The sequence below is a fragment of the Bos indicus x Bos taurus genome, chromosome 4 (genome assembly GCF_003369695.1).
Source record: "Bos indicus x Bos taurus breed Angus x Brahman F1 hybrid chromosome 4, Bos_hybrid_MaternalHap_v2.0, whole genome shotgun sequence".
Taxonomy (NCBI): Eukaryota; Metazoa; Chordata; class Mammalia; order Artiodactyla; family Bovidae; genus Bos; species Bos indicus x Bos taurus.
Window position 1 is genome coordinate 42243298 of NC_040079.1, and position 16267 is coordinate 42259564.

At 41.8% G+C, this 16267-nt stretch overlaps 1 protein-coding gene across 1 annotated transcript in view; it reads left to right on the top strand.

The window, feature by feature from the left end:
* Positions 1–314: 314 nt before the first annotated feature.
* STK17A (serine/threonine kinase 17a) overlaps positions 315–16267 on the top strand; it is a 37261-nt gene continuing 21308 nt past the window's right edge. Inside the window, exons 1-2 of the mRNA XM_027539209.1 lie at positions 315–660; positions 11230–11442. Coding sequence (XP_027395010.1) covers positions 455–660; positions 11230–11442 — 419 coding nt within the window. The 5' untranslated portion in view covers positions 315–454. The remainder of the gene's footprint in view (positions 661–11229; positions 11443–16267) is intronic.

Genomic DNA, 16267 nt, shown 5'->3' on the forward strand with positions numbered 1-16267 from the left:
AGGGATCGTGAAGCTCTGGCTGGTAGCTCCTACGCATTTTCATTAATGTAGGGCTCAGATTTGCAACACTCAGATGCTCAGCAGGTGCGTAACTGGCTGACGCAGCCGGTCCTCCAGTCAGAAGGGTGGTGCTGTGGGTCGCCTGCAGATTGCCCGGGGCCGGCCGCCGGGCCCCCCGCCAGGCTGCACCTTCTCCCCCTCAGCTGCAGAGGGCGCGCGCGAGGCACTCGGCGCTCAGGAACCCAAGGGAGCTCAGAGCGGGGCAGGGGAGAGGCGGGGCCGGACGTGGGGCGGGGCCAGGCGGCCTGGAGGCCCCCGGCCGCAGTCTGTGCGCAGCTCCGGGCAGAGCGGGTGGCATCCTCGCGCCGGCTCGAGGCAGCTGGAGGCGGGGCCGTTACCCGCCGGGAGCTCCGAGCGAGCCGGGTGGCAGGCAAGAAAAGCACGCCCGAGCGCCATGATTCCTCTCGAGAAGCCGGGCAGCGGCGGCTCTTCCCCGGCCGTCGCCTCCGGCTCGGGTCGAGCTGGCCGGGGTCTGAGCACGCCGCGCCGGCCGCCGCCCCCGACCCAGGCCCGCGGGCTGCTGACGGAGATCCGCACCGCCGTGCGCACCGAGCCCTTTCAGGACGCCTACACCCTGACCCCCGGCCGGGAGTTGGGCAGGTGAGGCCGGCGGGCGCGCGCAGATAAGTGCGGGAGGCTGGCGGCGCGGGGGCAGATAGCGCGCCGGGACCGGGTACAGACGTGGGTGCGGGCGGCGATTAGGGCGGCGGGGCCCCCTGGCCACGAGTCCACGCGCGGCGTCCCCCAAAGCCGTGGTATCGGCCATGAGAAAGGCTCCCCCCAGAACCTTGACCCCTCCCTCTCTCTGCTGCGGGCGTCTCAGCCTCTGTGGTCCCTTGTGCGGTAACTTAACGAGGCGGCGTGGGAACCGCGCTGCGAACCTTTCCCCGCAGCAGCGAGTCTGAAGTCAGCACAGGTGTGGAGTCAGCTTTGGTTTTGCCTGTGGGTTCCTGCTTCTCCCTCTGTGGCTGTGACAGACGAGCGCAGAACCCCGAGCGTGACAGCTTCTTTCGCACCAACCCTGGGCCAGTTTCCGTCAGCCGCTTTCTGCTGACTTCAGTTGCGATTTCTTGGGTTTGTGCTGTTTGCATTCTGAAATATTTAGGGCCGTGTGCTTTTTTAAGTTCAGATCGGTTTCACTTGTGGACTCTGGGCCCTTGTCTGACTCTTTCTACGCCGTGATTCAGCCCTTGCTTTTCTTCCCCATCTCGTTGTTGTTTTGTCGGGGTAGGGAGTGCTTAGAATTTGGTCTGCTTTTAAAATCGCAAAAGGTGAAGGCTGTTTGGATACTTTACGTCTTGTACGTTGAAGAGGGGTCACAGAGTGATAGGTTTTGTTGTTTGGTCGTAAAGTCATGTCCGACTCTTTTGCGACCCCATGGACTGTAGCCCACCAGGCTCCTCTTGTCCATGAGATTTCCCAGGCAAGAAAACTGGAGTAGGGTATTTGCCATTGCCTTCTGCAGGGGATCTTCCCGACCAGGGATTGAACCAGCATCTCCGTGCAGGCGGATTTTTCTCTCTTGCTTGCCTTTTTTTTTTTTTTTTTTTTAACTGCTGACCGACGAGGGAACAGTAGAGGTCTGGGGACCGACTTTTTCTCTAAGAACAGAGAAAAAAGACAATTTCTGAAGAAATCGTCAGAAGCACTGGCTTTGGGGTCAGACCCGAGCTCAGATCCCCACTCTGCTTGCTCTGTGCGCCTTTGGACGGTGACTTAGTCTCCCCAGCCTCACGTTTCCCACCCATAAAATCAGTCAGTGTAGTGACAGTACCTCCCTCATGGGGGTGTCCAGAAGGTGCAGGGGCTGTACAGGTCAAACCACTGGTCCTGGCACACAGCATTTGATAAGTGTTAGCAGCTGTTGCAGACATTTATCAAGGTTGCAAAATCTCACCATGTTGTAATGGGGAATGGGCCTGACAGTTACAACAGCCTTCATTTGAGGGTCTTGGAAAAAGGTCTTATAACAGTGATTACAACGTTAAAAACAAGCCGCCTTACAAATATTAAAGTAACCTTTAGAAATCGTTTTTTGGCAAAGAAACTGACCTTAAAAGTGTCTTATTTATTCCACATGGGAAAAGGAAAAACGTCTTCCAGGGCCAAGCTTTACTTCACTCTGCTAGGCACTAATTAACTGGATCTGTGTGCACTTTATGACAAAAGACGACAGCTACTAACTCATCTAGGTATTCTAATTGGTGAAAATTCCAGACATTCTGAAGTAACTGATTTCTTGAGGAAGGAAAACCAGGACTCTCCATTGTTTGGTTGTCTGGCTTCATTCCACAGAAGGGAAAACACATTACGCAACTGAAAATGTCTTCAGGTGGCAAGCACTGTCTTGTGGACTCATAATAGATGACTTAATCGGAAAACAATTGATTTGCTCCCTACCAGGTGTTGTGACAATCCCTCCAGGAACCAAGGAGGTTAAATCAACTTTCATTTTAACCTCTATTATAAAATTAGTTTGTCTATAAAGTTGTGTTCGTTTGCTTGAAGCCACTCCAGTACTCTCGCCTGGAAAATCCCATGGGTGGAGGAGCCTGGTGGGCTGCAGTCCATGGGGTTGCAAAGAGTCAGACACGACTGAGTGACTTCACTTTCACTTTTCACTTTCATGCATTGGAAAAGACAATGGCAACCCACTCCAGTGTTCTTGCCTGGAGAATCCCAGGGACGGGGGAGCCTTGTGGGCTGCCGTCTATGGGGTCGCACAGAGTCGGACACGACTGAAGCGACTTAGCAGCAGCATGACATCTTTTACATATCTTACATGAATTTCTTTACATAAGCAATAACTCCTGAAGCACAGAACAATGCAATTAGATAGGTACTTGATATAAGAGCCTAAAACTGAAAAAGAAAATGAATGTATTTGTTTCTTTTTGGTTCCCTTTTCTTCATGGAGAAGTGTAACGTAGTGGTTAAGAACATGGACTTAGGAGTCAGTCTGTGATGGAGTCTTGGCTCTTACTGGATTCCCTGGTAGCTCAGACGGTAAAGCCTTTACCCGCAGTGAGGGAGACCTGGGTTCTATCCCTGTGTCAGGAAGATCCCCTGGAGAAGAAAATGGCAACCCATTCCAGTATTCTTGCCTAGAATATTCCATGGATGGAGGAGCCTGGTGGGCTGCAGTCCATTGGGTCACAAAGAGTCGGACACGACTGAGCTACTTCACTTTATATGTACTTGAGTGAGTTACCTAATCTCTGATTACCTCACAGAGTTGTTGAGAGAATTAAATAAATTAACAGCATATCTGTAGCATAAAAGCTGTGCTTGACTTAGGGCATGCACTCAGAAACTGTAATGCGTTGAGTAGCTAAGTGAATGGTATTTTACATGTAACCAAAACGCAAAAACAGGAAAACCTGCACAACCTCCAAATGTGTCTCTATCTGTTGCAGAAGTAGAGAACCTCATTGCAAAAGCCCAGGGAACTGTTTGGACGTCCCAGGAAGTGAAAGTTCTGTTTTGTATTAGAAGCAGTTGCTGTTTAAGGTTTATCAATTTTGCCTGAATGTTGTAGTTTTGACAGAATGAAATGTGTTTTTGTGTAATTCTTTCAGTAGTAAGAAAAGTAGCCTCTTTTCCTAGGTGTTGACTCTAGTTGCATTTCTGATATAAGGAATTGATCTCATGCTGATGTAGAACTTTAAAATTACTCATGTTATACTTTAATGATGTGGTATGAAAAACAAAGATCTATTCATTTTGTTCTCTGGCCTTTCATTTAGTGAAAATGTTGAAGAGGTGTGAAGAGCTAACTGTTCAAAGAAATCAAGTTTTTGCAGGCATTCCCATTATTTTATAGAAATATAAAGCTTTCAGTGAAATGGTTGTTTGGAGAAGACATTTTAAATGATCAGTATTGATTCCCTACTAATGAGAGGATGTAATGTTGATTATTTTAAGAAATACCACATTCTTTCATGTCTCCAGCAGAGTCCATAGCAGCCTAAATGTGGGTAAATATATGATGTAAAATTTTCTTTTATTGCTTGAAACTTGACTTGTTATTCCTGAGGCTTGTTACCTTTCTTTTGAGTCAGGACATGTGCCAATGTAAACCACAGTAACGATTCGAGGTACAGGAGACATGACCTTGGGTTCCAAGAATTTTTTCAAAGAGTTGACGTCCATGGAGCTTCTATTGATAGCGTAGGAACAAAAAAATGTTTCTAGAAATTTTAAATTATACTAAATTTCACATCAAATGATTTGCCTAGTCTTCAACATTTTTTGATATATTCATAAATTTCATCTTAAGAAAAAAGATATTTTTAAAGCCAAAAGAATATCTTGTTTTTTATACTATTATATACTGATAGTTGAATTTCCCTGTGAGCAGAAAAGGTACAAAATCCAAGTTCTCTGTTGAAATGGGTACTTCATACATGGGGGCTTTACAATTTTATAGGGGCTTTCACATACATTATCTCATTTACTTCTTATCACAAGCAGATTTGGGAAGTCCTGTTTTTCAGATGAGAAAATCAAGATACCAGTAGATTGAGTCATATGAGAGACAGCTGAGCTGGGACTCCTTGCAATCACTTCCATTATGCCGCAGATGTTTCTCAAAAAAAAAAAAAAAGCTGTAGTCTATCTTGCGGCTAAAGCAATTTGCCATCGTTTTTGTAAGAGGACATGTTAATGGGCTCCAGATTGGAGCAAGCACTGCCAAGCTTCAGCGTCATGTGGTCCCTCCCCGGTCGTGTTACCCACCTGGGTCCCTGGACTCTCTAATCAATAGAAATTGATAAGAGGCCAGATGAGAATTCTGGGAGAGCCTTGTCTGGGACTTGGGCTGTATGTAGCGCACAGGAGTGAAAACAAGAACCAGATGCCCTTGCTCATGCCCCTGGCTGGGAGGGGAAGGGGGCAGGCTGGTCCCTTGGATGGGATAAAGTTAGGGCCTGATGGGTGGGTTTGGCTGGAGGGGGGCTTCAGTGGTCCGCCCACCCCCTTGGTGTGCAGGCGCCTGCTTTTTCTCCCAGCACCTCAGAAATGGCTGTCAGTTTGTGGCCTTTTCCTAGCTTTTGGTTCATAATTGACCCCACCTGCGCATGCATGAAGTTATTTTTGAGTCCCTTATAGTTCCTTTGTATTCTGTTGCTTGGGGAGATGTTTGTACAGGTGCAGGCACTCAGGTGAAGGGTCCCAGATCCCAGCCTGTCTCAGCTGGGCCTCATGGTGGGTAGGGACAGCCTATCTCATTCTCCTCAAAGCGGTTGGGAGTAACGGGAACAAGGAAGGATTTTTACCAGAAAATAAGAAGATGTACAAGCTGAAGAGGATGCACAGGTGGAGGTGTTTTAGAAGGTGGATCTCCTTTACCTAGATTCATGTCTGTAGGTAATGGCTTCAGGTTGAGGACCTTACAACTACTTGAGCATGTGTCATAAATTTTAAGTCATAATTTCTTTAGAAATAAAGATCCTTGTTAAATAAGACTATCCATGTAAAAATTTTGCCTTGTTTTAGGAAAACTACTAAGATTTCTTGGCAGTTTATCATCAGTTTGAAAGATATTTACAGTTTCGGGTAATCTGATATTTTTGGATGGATAAAGACAACTAGCCATGTTTGCGGTTCAGCATCAGACATTGCTAGGAAGTATGGCTCCTGCTCCAAGGCATGTGCTTCATTAGGTCAACTGTTAATTTTGAAAAGTTGGAGCTTATGTTAAAAGTAAAAACTTAATTTAAATATATAAACTTTCCAATATAAAATCAAAGTTTAAAAATATGTAAACTTAAAGATTTAGTGAATTTCCACCACTTTACAAACCTAACAAAATTTTATAAAATCCGATTATTGAACTAAATGCATTAGAAAGTTAGGTAGCTATAATCATTGGTTTGCCTGTTCAGGAAAGGAAGGAGGAACTCAATTTGTATAGTAAATTTATGCATCAAGTAGAAAGTTCAAATTAAGTTGCCTCCAAAACTCTTCAGTTCTGTATGATTTTTTTTATAAATTATCATAGATCTGAAATTAATGCCCCAGACAATAAAAATAGCTGCTGTTACTGATTGCAGAGAATGGACACTTTGGAAATGTCATTTTCTTTTGTCTTCACTACCCTACAGGGTTAGTGCCATCAACCTCATTTTGTAGGTGAGGAATCTTAAGACTCAAAAAAGTTGAACAAATTTCCCGAATTTCAAACCAAGTCTGGCTTTTGGCTCTAGCTGTTCTTGTCACTCATGCTGACTTATCTGATGGACTTGCTGATTTTTACATTTAGGATCAACAGATGGTTTGGTTTTTGTTCTTTCAGAGGTAAGGAAGACAGATCTGATCTAGGTCATTCTTGAACAGAACTTCTTTGCGCCTAAGGCTGTACCCCAGTGCTATTAAGCAAATATTGGACTTGGCATGTTGAGCACACAAGGCTCTTTGGTAGGCTCTGGAAATTGTTCCCAAATCTAACAAATCAGTCACTACTCCTTTTATGGGCAAAGTGACATGCCACATGGGAAAATCTTGTGGGGAAAACAACATTTGAGCTGAGCCTTAAAGAATGGATGGAATATCAGTAGCAGTAGTAATGCAAGACACTCCAGCCACTGGCAATAAAACAAGCACAGAGTGCAGAAAAATTCAGTGAAAAAGAGAACAGCAAGTAGCCCCATGTGGCTAAAATATTAGACCTTATGTGGCTGAGTTTGCTAAATAGAACTTCTATTTAGCAAAATAACAAGAACAGTGTATGTATCTAGGGTGTTATCTGATGTTGTATTTGAGCACCTGCCATATGCCAGGCACTACACATGGAGATGCAAAGATGAAGAGGCCAGGTCTCTGAAACTCATAGTGGGGCCAGGAAGACAGTCATAGCCAAAAAATTGTAACGTGTCGGAAGAACTTAAATAATAGGATACATGTGGAAACAAAGCCCTTTCCTGTAATCTAGAATCAAACCTAGAACCTTGGAACTCACTTTTATTTTGCTTCCTCTATATACACTCAAATCAGCACCTCCACTTTTTTTTATCTTTGCCCGAGCCTTATGTATTCTAATGTGTGTTCATCTTTGTGTGGTAGCCCAACACTGGTTATATTTGGAATCAATGTATTAGTAAATAAAATTCTCTTTACAGAGAAAGGCACCTCAAACTTCTCCCATCTGAAGCCTAACACACACTCCCTTCCCTCCACCCTCTGCACATCTGTTACCATTCTTCTGATTTTTCCTCTCAGTGGATTGGTACCACGTTACCCAGGACGCAGGGCAAAGATCTCCAAGTCCTCTTCGGCCTTTCCCTTCTGCCCTCATCTCTGCCAAAGCTCAGTCTGTCTTGACCTTGAATGCCTTGTAAATACTTCCTCTCTTCCCAGCCTCTGCTGCTGCTACTTTAGTTCAGACCCCTTACTTTGAGCTGTTTTCTTGGCTTCCCTAGTTTCTAGCTAACACTTGGCAATACCCTCAGAATTGGCTTTTTAAAACATTTATCTTAGCTTTTTAAAACTTTCACTAAGGTAAAAGTCTCATAGGTGCCCATTCTTACCTTGAGAAATAAAGCGCCAGCTACTTAGCCTGTCATACCTAAACCTACCTACCTATGTTCACTGAGCCTTCCTAAGCTTTTCCAGTTGTGCACCGGTAATACAGAGATCAGTAGAAACCCAGTCCTTGTTCTGAGGAAGCTTAGACTGGTGGCTCTGACTCAAATGTCTCTTCCTGTTGTTATCTTTGTTTATCCTTCCTGTCTGACTACCCTGGAGTGTGTTATCATTGTTATTTTGAAACCTACTCATTCCTAATATCTCCCCCCGCCACCCCCACTCCCTGCCAAATGATTAATGAAAATCAGAGTTTTCAGTTTAGTGTGTGATAGTGAACTATAGATGTTTGTGAAATGCGTGAAGAGCTCTGGAAACTGAAACATCCTGATAATCTAGGGAGAATTTTGGCTAAGTCAGCTAAGGAAGTAAACGTGCAACAGACGTCTTATGTCCTTTGAACCTCATCAGCCTCAAGTCCCTGCATATAACTACGACCCTGAGAGTCAGAGAAACATCATTTATTTCATGCTTTGGAGAGGCCTCAATAACTTAAAGGGTTGAGATACAATCACAGTTTTGACCATGAAGTTGTGGTAAAGCAGGCATACCAGAGCACTCCAGGGTGTGGAATTTAGGGAAACTGACTGGCTAATTCTTAGTGTGTTCACTCGACCCCCGCACCTTGAAGACTGAGTCTCACGCTTCTGTTTGCCTTGTGGCTCTAGAGAAAGAACAGTTCCCGGAAACCTGGCTTCATCTTCTGAAGTTTTAAGGTAGTTTTAAGGGTTCCCCTCCATCGCCCCAGTCATCCTGAGATGAAGGCAGGGCCGGTGTCCTGGGACCTACTGTCCTGGTGTCTGCTTCAGTGGCGTGCAGTATCAGAACGGTGGAAGAGTTTTCTTCAGCATGGATTAGAGCACAAGTTGGTCACCCACTGCTGGCTGCCTGTTTTGATGAGGCTCATTAGCTATATAGAATGATCTGTACATTTTTAAATGATTGAAAAGTCAAAAGAAGAGTCATTTAATGACATGGAAACTATGCGAAATTCACATTTCAGTGCTGGTAAAGTTGTGTTTTGTTTTTTTAAACCCTGCCTCGCCTATTCATTGGCCTGTTGTCTGCAGCTGCTTTGACTGTACAGCAGACTTGAATGGTAGTGATCAAATCAGCTGGCCAGCAAAACCGAAAGTATCTGCTATCTGGCCCTTTACAGAAAGGTTGGCTGACTCCCAGGATAGCGCATGATATGGGGAGAGAAAGGGTAAGCCTACAGCTGAATGCTTCCTCAAAAACAAGGGTGGTGTCAAGATTAGTGATTGGTGTGTGAACTACTGTGGGGACCCAAAGAAGTGGATGCCTAGCGGGAGACCCAGGGTAAGTATAGGGGTCTCCTCTGGTTGCTTCTGGCCTCTGAATTGAGCAATGGCTCCTTTATAACAAGGGTTCCCAGAGTTGATAGGTTAGGGATCCATTCATCTGTTGCGTCTTTGGAAATATAGCAATACCTTCAGGACAGGCATGTAAGCAGCAGTATTTTACTATAATTTTACACAGGACTGTATTGCCTAGAGTGTTAGGTGTGGTAACAGTAAATACCTGTGTTTGCTGTGGGAGTTCTTTGAGGGCAGTTCAACCCAGGCATTTTAATTTAATAGCAACATGTTTGTTGTCAATTATATGTTGGTCAGTTTTTTACAAATTAGATTTTCTCTTTTTCCTCTTTTGAAACTTCAGAAATGTAGGTATAAAAAAAATCAAATGATTAATGATTTTTTTTCTCTTCCTTAAAGAAATCCAAAGATCATTAGGAACCTTTTAAAACTCAGTGGAGATGTTATTAGCCTAATGATTTTGTGGGGCTAAATAAAAAGAGGCATTAGCTTGTGATGCATAATTTATTGTTGAATCTTTCTAGTGACCTGAAGAAGTGTGTCATCTCACATTCCTGTTGAGCGCAGAGCCTTGTTCTGAATTAGGGTGTTGTTAGGTAGATTGCCACCTAATTGATCAGCTGTAGGGCTGTGCCTAAGGATTTTTCATGTAACATTTTTATTGCTGATGGTAACAAAAATTCAGAGGGGATGAACATCATATTTGTGGTTAACAGTAGCAAAGAAGGAAGGATCAGTCCTCAAAATTGCATTGGTAGTCTAGAATGCTGGGCCCAAACCTAGAAAGTAGAATTTAATAGCAAATTAAAGCCTTGCATTGAAATTTTTTTAAGTATATTTCCAAAACATAGTATCAAGACACTGCCTTGAAAGAATCCGAGAAGGTTTTATTTATGAAATATGAAAAACCTGTCAAGTTTTTTTCACAAGGCATATTAATTTGTATCGGGCCAACCTCAGCAAAATAATAATCATGAAGCACTTTGAGCTTATACTTGGAGCAGTTGCTTCAGATTTGGTTGACGCATTTTACCAGCAAAGACCCTAAGGGGATGAGGAATGATTGAAAATTGGAAAAGGGAGTAGCAATTAACAGATCACGTCAGCTGTGTCCAGTACCTGATAGACTGTCAGGTTAGTCCTTCTGTATCGATCAGCAAAAGATATGGACAACAGCTCTTCTCTTGAAGCCAGGTTTAGGCTTGTAATGAAAACCTTACTAAAATAATGTGTGCCCACAAGAGGAAAAGACTACCTCACAGTTTGAAAGAAAAACATTGGCTTTGGCATTTGGCAGTAGATTAAAAAAAAAAAAAAAAAACTATTTGATTTCTAAGTTGCCTTCCAGCTTGAGTATTGGGTGTTTATGGGTGATAATTATTACAGCTCAGTGATTTGTTTGCTTCATAATATTTTATTGAGTATGTGGCAAGTACCATGCTAAGCAGTTGACATGTATTCTTTAATTCTCACAACAACCCTGTGAAATAGATTCTGTTTGTGTTCTCCTTTATAGATTAAGAAAATGAGATTTTTTTTTTTAAGTTAGAGCTTAAATTGCCCAAGTTTATGCATTGAGTGAGTGGATGGAGCCATTCTTTGGGATTCATGCCCAAATCTAATTCCAGACCTTATTCCATAATCAATATGCTGTGCTGATCCCCTGTGTGACTTATTAGTATAATAACGTGGCACAGAGTCAGACAGGACTGAAGCAATTTAGCAGCAGCAGCAGAGGGTATCAAAGAAGGCTTGTTATATCTGTCTTTATAGAAAAGCTAGACATTTCCAGCTGATGCTGCAGTTGAAATGATGTCATACAAATGAGGTCTCTACCTTTAAATAACTTTGGAGGGTGATTGGGTCTTTTTAGAGTCAATTAGTGACAGTGAAATCCATTGTTTTAGGAATTTTGATAACCAGCCATAAGTCAGATGGCTTTTTTTTTAAGATTCAGAGTATTGTATGTATAAATGTATAAAAATTAAGTTATTTATATATATATATATAAAATGCTGTAAAGAAATATTGGTTTAAATATTTGGTTGTCCTCTATTTAGAAGAATGAATCCTGCAGATCTGCCCATTATGTTTTATTTATAGAGAGGTGTTTCCCAAGTTATATTGCTACTTGAGTGTTTGCATATGACCTAAATTTAAAAATCCATTGATGACTGTTTGGAAATTACATTAAAATTTATCACCTCTGAAAAGTCGGCTTTAACAGTGACTATGTTTTGCTTAATTCTAGAGGGAAATTTGCAGTGGTGAGGAAATGCATAAAGAAAGATTCTGGAAAAGAATTTGCCGCCAAGTTCATGAGAAAAAGAAGAAAAGGCCAAGATTGTCGGATGGAAATAGTTCATGAAATCGCTGTACTCGAGCTAGCCCAGGACAATCCGTGGGTCATTAATTTACATGAAGTCTATGAGACACCATCGGAAATGATCTTAGTTCTAGAATAGTAAGTATTGTCTTCCTTACTGAGTTTGTTTGCTAGTCCACACTCCTTTATACAGGCCACTCATCCGTGATAACCTGGTAAGCCCTGCTTCTCTGGAAATCTGAAGATTTTCCAAAACTTTTTCGTGTATTTATCGACATAGCCCAGATTTGCAAGGATATGTATATGTTGTGTTTTTCATCTTCATTCTTTAATGAAATTCTTTTGAAAATAAAGTTCTCTTATGTTCTTATTAGAGGCCTTCTTATGGAGGTAACTGGTACAATATTAAAACAAAAGGCATTTAATATAATTTCTTATATGTTCATGTGGTCTAAGTTAATAATCCTTCTTTCAGAAATAATTGTTGGGATTCATACCCTGCTTTCAATTTGGGTAAGTAGGTGGGACAGCAGAGAAAACAGCTTTGGGACATGAAGGACAGTTTTTTCTCCTTAAGAAATCCTGTCAGACATAAAGAACAAACAGACGGACTCCAAGGGGGAAAGAATTGAGGGGGCTGAACTGGGAGATTGGGATTGACATAAATACAGTACTATGTATAAAATAGATATCTGTATCAACCTAGAGGGGTGGGATGGGGAGGGAGATGGGAGGGAGTTTCAAAAGGGAAGGGATATATGTATATCTATGGCTGATTCATGTTGAGGTTTGACATGAAAACATGTCAAAATTCTGTAAAGCAATACTTCTCCCTCTATAAACTTTTAAACATAAATAAGTTTATAGAGAAGTCTGGACGGCTTCTAAAAAAGTCTAAAATATAATTCAAGAGCATTGTGTTTATATATTTCTTTAATTCAGTAATTTCACTTGTAGGAATCCTTTTAAAGAAAAAAAATTAAATGTGAACAACAAAAAGCATGAACATGTTTTCCACTGTGAATTTTTCATTGTAATAGAAATAGCCACAAATGATTGAATGGTTAAGAAATGTAGTCTCTGTTGATTATATCTCAATGAAGTTGTTTTTCATTTTCAAAAAACCTTGGTTTAGAGGTTTCTGGTCTTCAGTTTGTTCTGGAGAGGGTTGGTTAGAATTGGAAATTGATCCGAAAGGGACTGTCTGAAGTGTGATGCTCTGATCATCATCTTGTCTCTCTCCCGATCTCACAGAACCTGCTCTTAACCTTCCCTCCTGTCTCCCCTTGGTCCTCCATCATCTCCTGCCTTCACTTCCCTTACATTCCCTTCACTTCTGGGGTAGTTCCTGCAGCTAATCCCTCACTAGTGCCTCATATTATGCTTTTCTTCTTCTTGCTCTTCCTCTGCAATCCATTCTACCAGTTTAAAACACGGGATCTAAGCTGTTGTCCCTCCTCCTGCCCATTCTTGGGAGGATTTGCATAGCCTTCCATCTGCTTATTACACAAGGAAGAGTTCCATCCTCAGCTGGGCTGTTGATGTAGTTTTGTAATTCTTTACCTAATCTCTCCTCCCCTTCTTTTAACATCCCCAGCAGGAGGGCAGGAGCTTATGAAATCCTTGGTCACATGTGCTGTCACCCACTTCCCACTTGTTAGATACCAAACCTCTCTCCCTTTACTGAGAAGATAAAAGCCATCAGATGCACACTGCTCAGCATCACCCACTCTTTACACTCTCACTGCCTTTCCTCTGTTTCCAGGAAGAGAGTCCATTCCTTAACTCCAAGCCTACAACTTTGACTTCTGCTCTTTAATCCTCTTCCTTCCTTTCCTAGGACCTGTGTTGTGTGTTTTACTCACTTTTCTAATCTCTCTGAGAGTCCCTCCCACCTCAAGTGATTCTTTTCCATCCATCTTCCAATAATTCAGTCACTTCTCTCCTAAAATTCCTGGTCCTCAGCTTGGACTCTTTTGAAGTATTGTCCTGCCCTTCTCTTCTGAATTTACAGCTTTCCTCACCTTCTAGTCAATTTTGTTCTACTTCACTGAACCATCCATATGTTTAGCTGCCAATACTCCATCACTTTTCAATCTGATGCCACCTGCTCCTCTAAAACTTCCATGAGGTCATCAGCCCTGTTTGCAGGAATCGATCTCCTCATTTTAGTGTTCATTCTGCTTCTTAGGCTCTTTAAACACTTGATGTTATACCATCTTCACTTGAAATTGTGTTCTTCCTTAGCTTTCGTGGCTTTTTTTTTTCCATCTTAGAGCCTTTCCCCCTTCTTCTACTATGTAAGTGCCCGCCACAGTTGATTAGTATTACTCTTGTCATGTGTTTATGACCTGCACATTTACCCTGGATGGTAACTCTGTGGCTTCAGCTATTATTTACATGTTTCCAAATCTTTGTCTCCAACATGAGACCTTCCCTAAGCTCCAGCTGCCTAGTGCATATCCCTTAATCCACCCGCACACTGTGACCAGTGCAGGATCCGTGTGTGTGCACCCCTGCACTGCAGTGCTTCTAATGCCTGTGTTTTGTTCCCCATTTCCACTGGTGTCCCTATTTATTTCATCACTCAAATATAAACCTTGGCTGTGTCCTTGATTGCTTTATCTCCTTTAATGCTCTTGTGTAATGAATCACCAAGTCTTCCACTTACCCCTCTCCCCTGCTGGGGCCTGTTCCTTTGTGCTTGCTGTTTTTCCCCTGTGTTGGGTCCTCACTGCCTCTTCTGAGGACTTTCCCTGTAGCTGCTTAGCTGATCCCCCTCAATCCTAGAGCATCCCTCAGGCTCCCATTGGGCAGGTAACCAACACATAGATGTGGGGACACTATTCCCTTGCTTAGAAGCTTTTGCTGGCTTCTGTTGCTTTCATGGTCATGATTCTAGAACCACAAAACCATATGGTTTGGCCAAAATGTTTTGTGTTATGCATTTTGCTTGAAGAGGAAGTCTTAGAATTAGACTTTAGACACTGAGGTCTTGTTGCTATGGAAGCAGACAGGTTTATGATTACTGTATTACTCACTCCACCTGCCCTGTGCACTGAATACTAATGGGTGCTGGTAATAGGAAAGTAAAAACAGCATAACCCCTTCACTCCAAATGATGTTTAGTGAAGGAGATAGTTTTTTAAATTTTCTCCAGCTTTACAAGATATAATTGAGATAAAACATGTTGTAAGTTTGAGGTCTGCAGTGTTTTGATATACTTATATCTTGCAATGTTAGAGCATTAGCTAACACCTACATCACATAATTACTATTTCTTTTTTGTGGTGAGAACATTTAAGATCTATTCTCTTAGCAACTTTTAAGTATATAATACAGTATTATTAACTATAATAATTATAGTTACATTAGATCCCCAGAACTTCTAACTAGAAGTTTATACTCTGACCAACAGCTCCCCTATTCCCCACCCCCTAGTCCCTGGTAACCACCATTCTAATCTTTGTTTCTGTGAGTTTGGCTTTTTTAGATTTCACTTATAAGTGATATACGGTATCTGTCCTTCTCTGTGTGACTTGCTTCACTTAGCATAATGCCCCAAGTTTCATCCACATTGTTGCAAATGTAGAATGTCTTTCTTTCTCATGGCTGAATAATAGTCCATTGTATATATACTGCATCTTCTTTATCCATTCATGTTTTGACAGACACTTTAGGTTGTTTCTGTATCTTGGCTATTGTCAATAAGGCGCGGGAGTGTAGATATCTCTTTGAGATCCTGTTTTCATTTCTTTTGGGTGCATACCCAAGAGTGGAATTGCTGGATCATATGGCAGCCCTACTTTTAATTTTTGGAGGAACCTTCATACTGTTTTCCAGAGTGGCTGCACCAATTTATGCTCCCATCAGCAGTGCACAAGGGCTCGCTTTCTTCCACATCCTTGCCAACACTTGTCTTCTCTTGTCTTTTTGATGATAGCCATCTTAACAGGTGTGAGTTAGCTCACTGTGGTTTTGATTTGCATTTCCTCAACTGTTAGTGATGTTGCAGACCTTTGCATGTGGTCTGTTGGCCATTTGTACATCTTCTTTGTGAGCATGTCTATTGTTCCTCTGCCAATTTTTTTAAAAATTGGAGGATTTGTTTTTTTGCTATTCAGTTGTATGAGATATTTATATATTTTGGATACTAATACCTTATCAGATATATTTTGCAGCTATTTTCTCCCACTTCATAGTTGCCTTTTCATTTTGTGATGATTTTCTAAGCTCTGCAGAAGCTTTCTAATTTGATGTCGTCCCAGTTGTTTATTTTTGCTTTTGTTGTCAAATCCAAAAATATCATGGCCAAGACTGATTTTAAGGAACTTACCCCCACTGTTTAGAACTTTTATGGTTTCAGGTCTTACATTCAAGTCTTTGATCCATTTTGAGTTGACTTTTGTGTATGCGTAAGATTCATCATTTGCATGTGAATATTGAGTTTTCCAAACACCATTCATTGAAGAGACTGTTCTTGCCCTGTTTTGTACTCCTGGCTCCTTCATAAATAAAGTGATGATGTGTGCATGTTTTTATTTCTTGGCATTCTGTTCTGTTCCATTGATCTGTGTATCTATTTCTATGCCAATACCATACTGTTTTGATTACTGTAGTTTTGTAATATATTTTGAAACTGGGGAGATGCCTCCAGGTTTGTTCTTTCTCAAGATTGGTTTGGCTTTTTGGAGTCTTTTGTGGTTCCACACAAATTTTGGGATTGTTTTTTCTGTTTAAAAAATGCCATTGAAATTTTGATAGGAATTGCATTGAATCTGTAGATCATTTTGGGTAGCATAGATATTTAATGATATTAATTCTTCCAGATCATGAGCAGACTATCCTTCCATTTATTTGTGTCTTCTTTAGTTTTTTTCACCAGCGTCTTAGTTTTCCACGTACAGATGTTTGATTTCTTGGTTAAAAATAGTCCTAAGAATTATTCTTTTTGATGTTACTG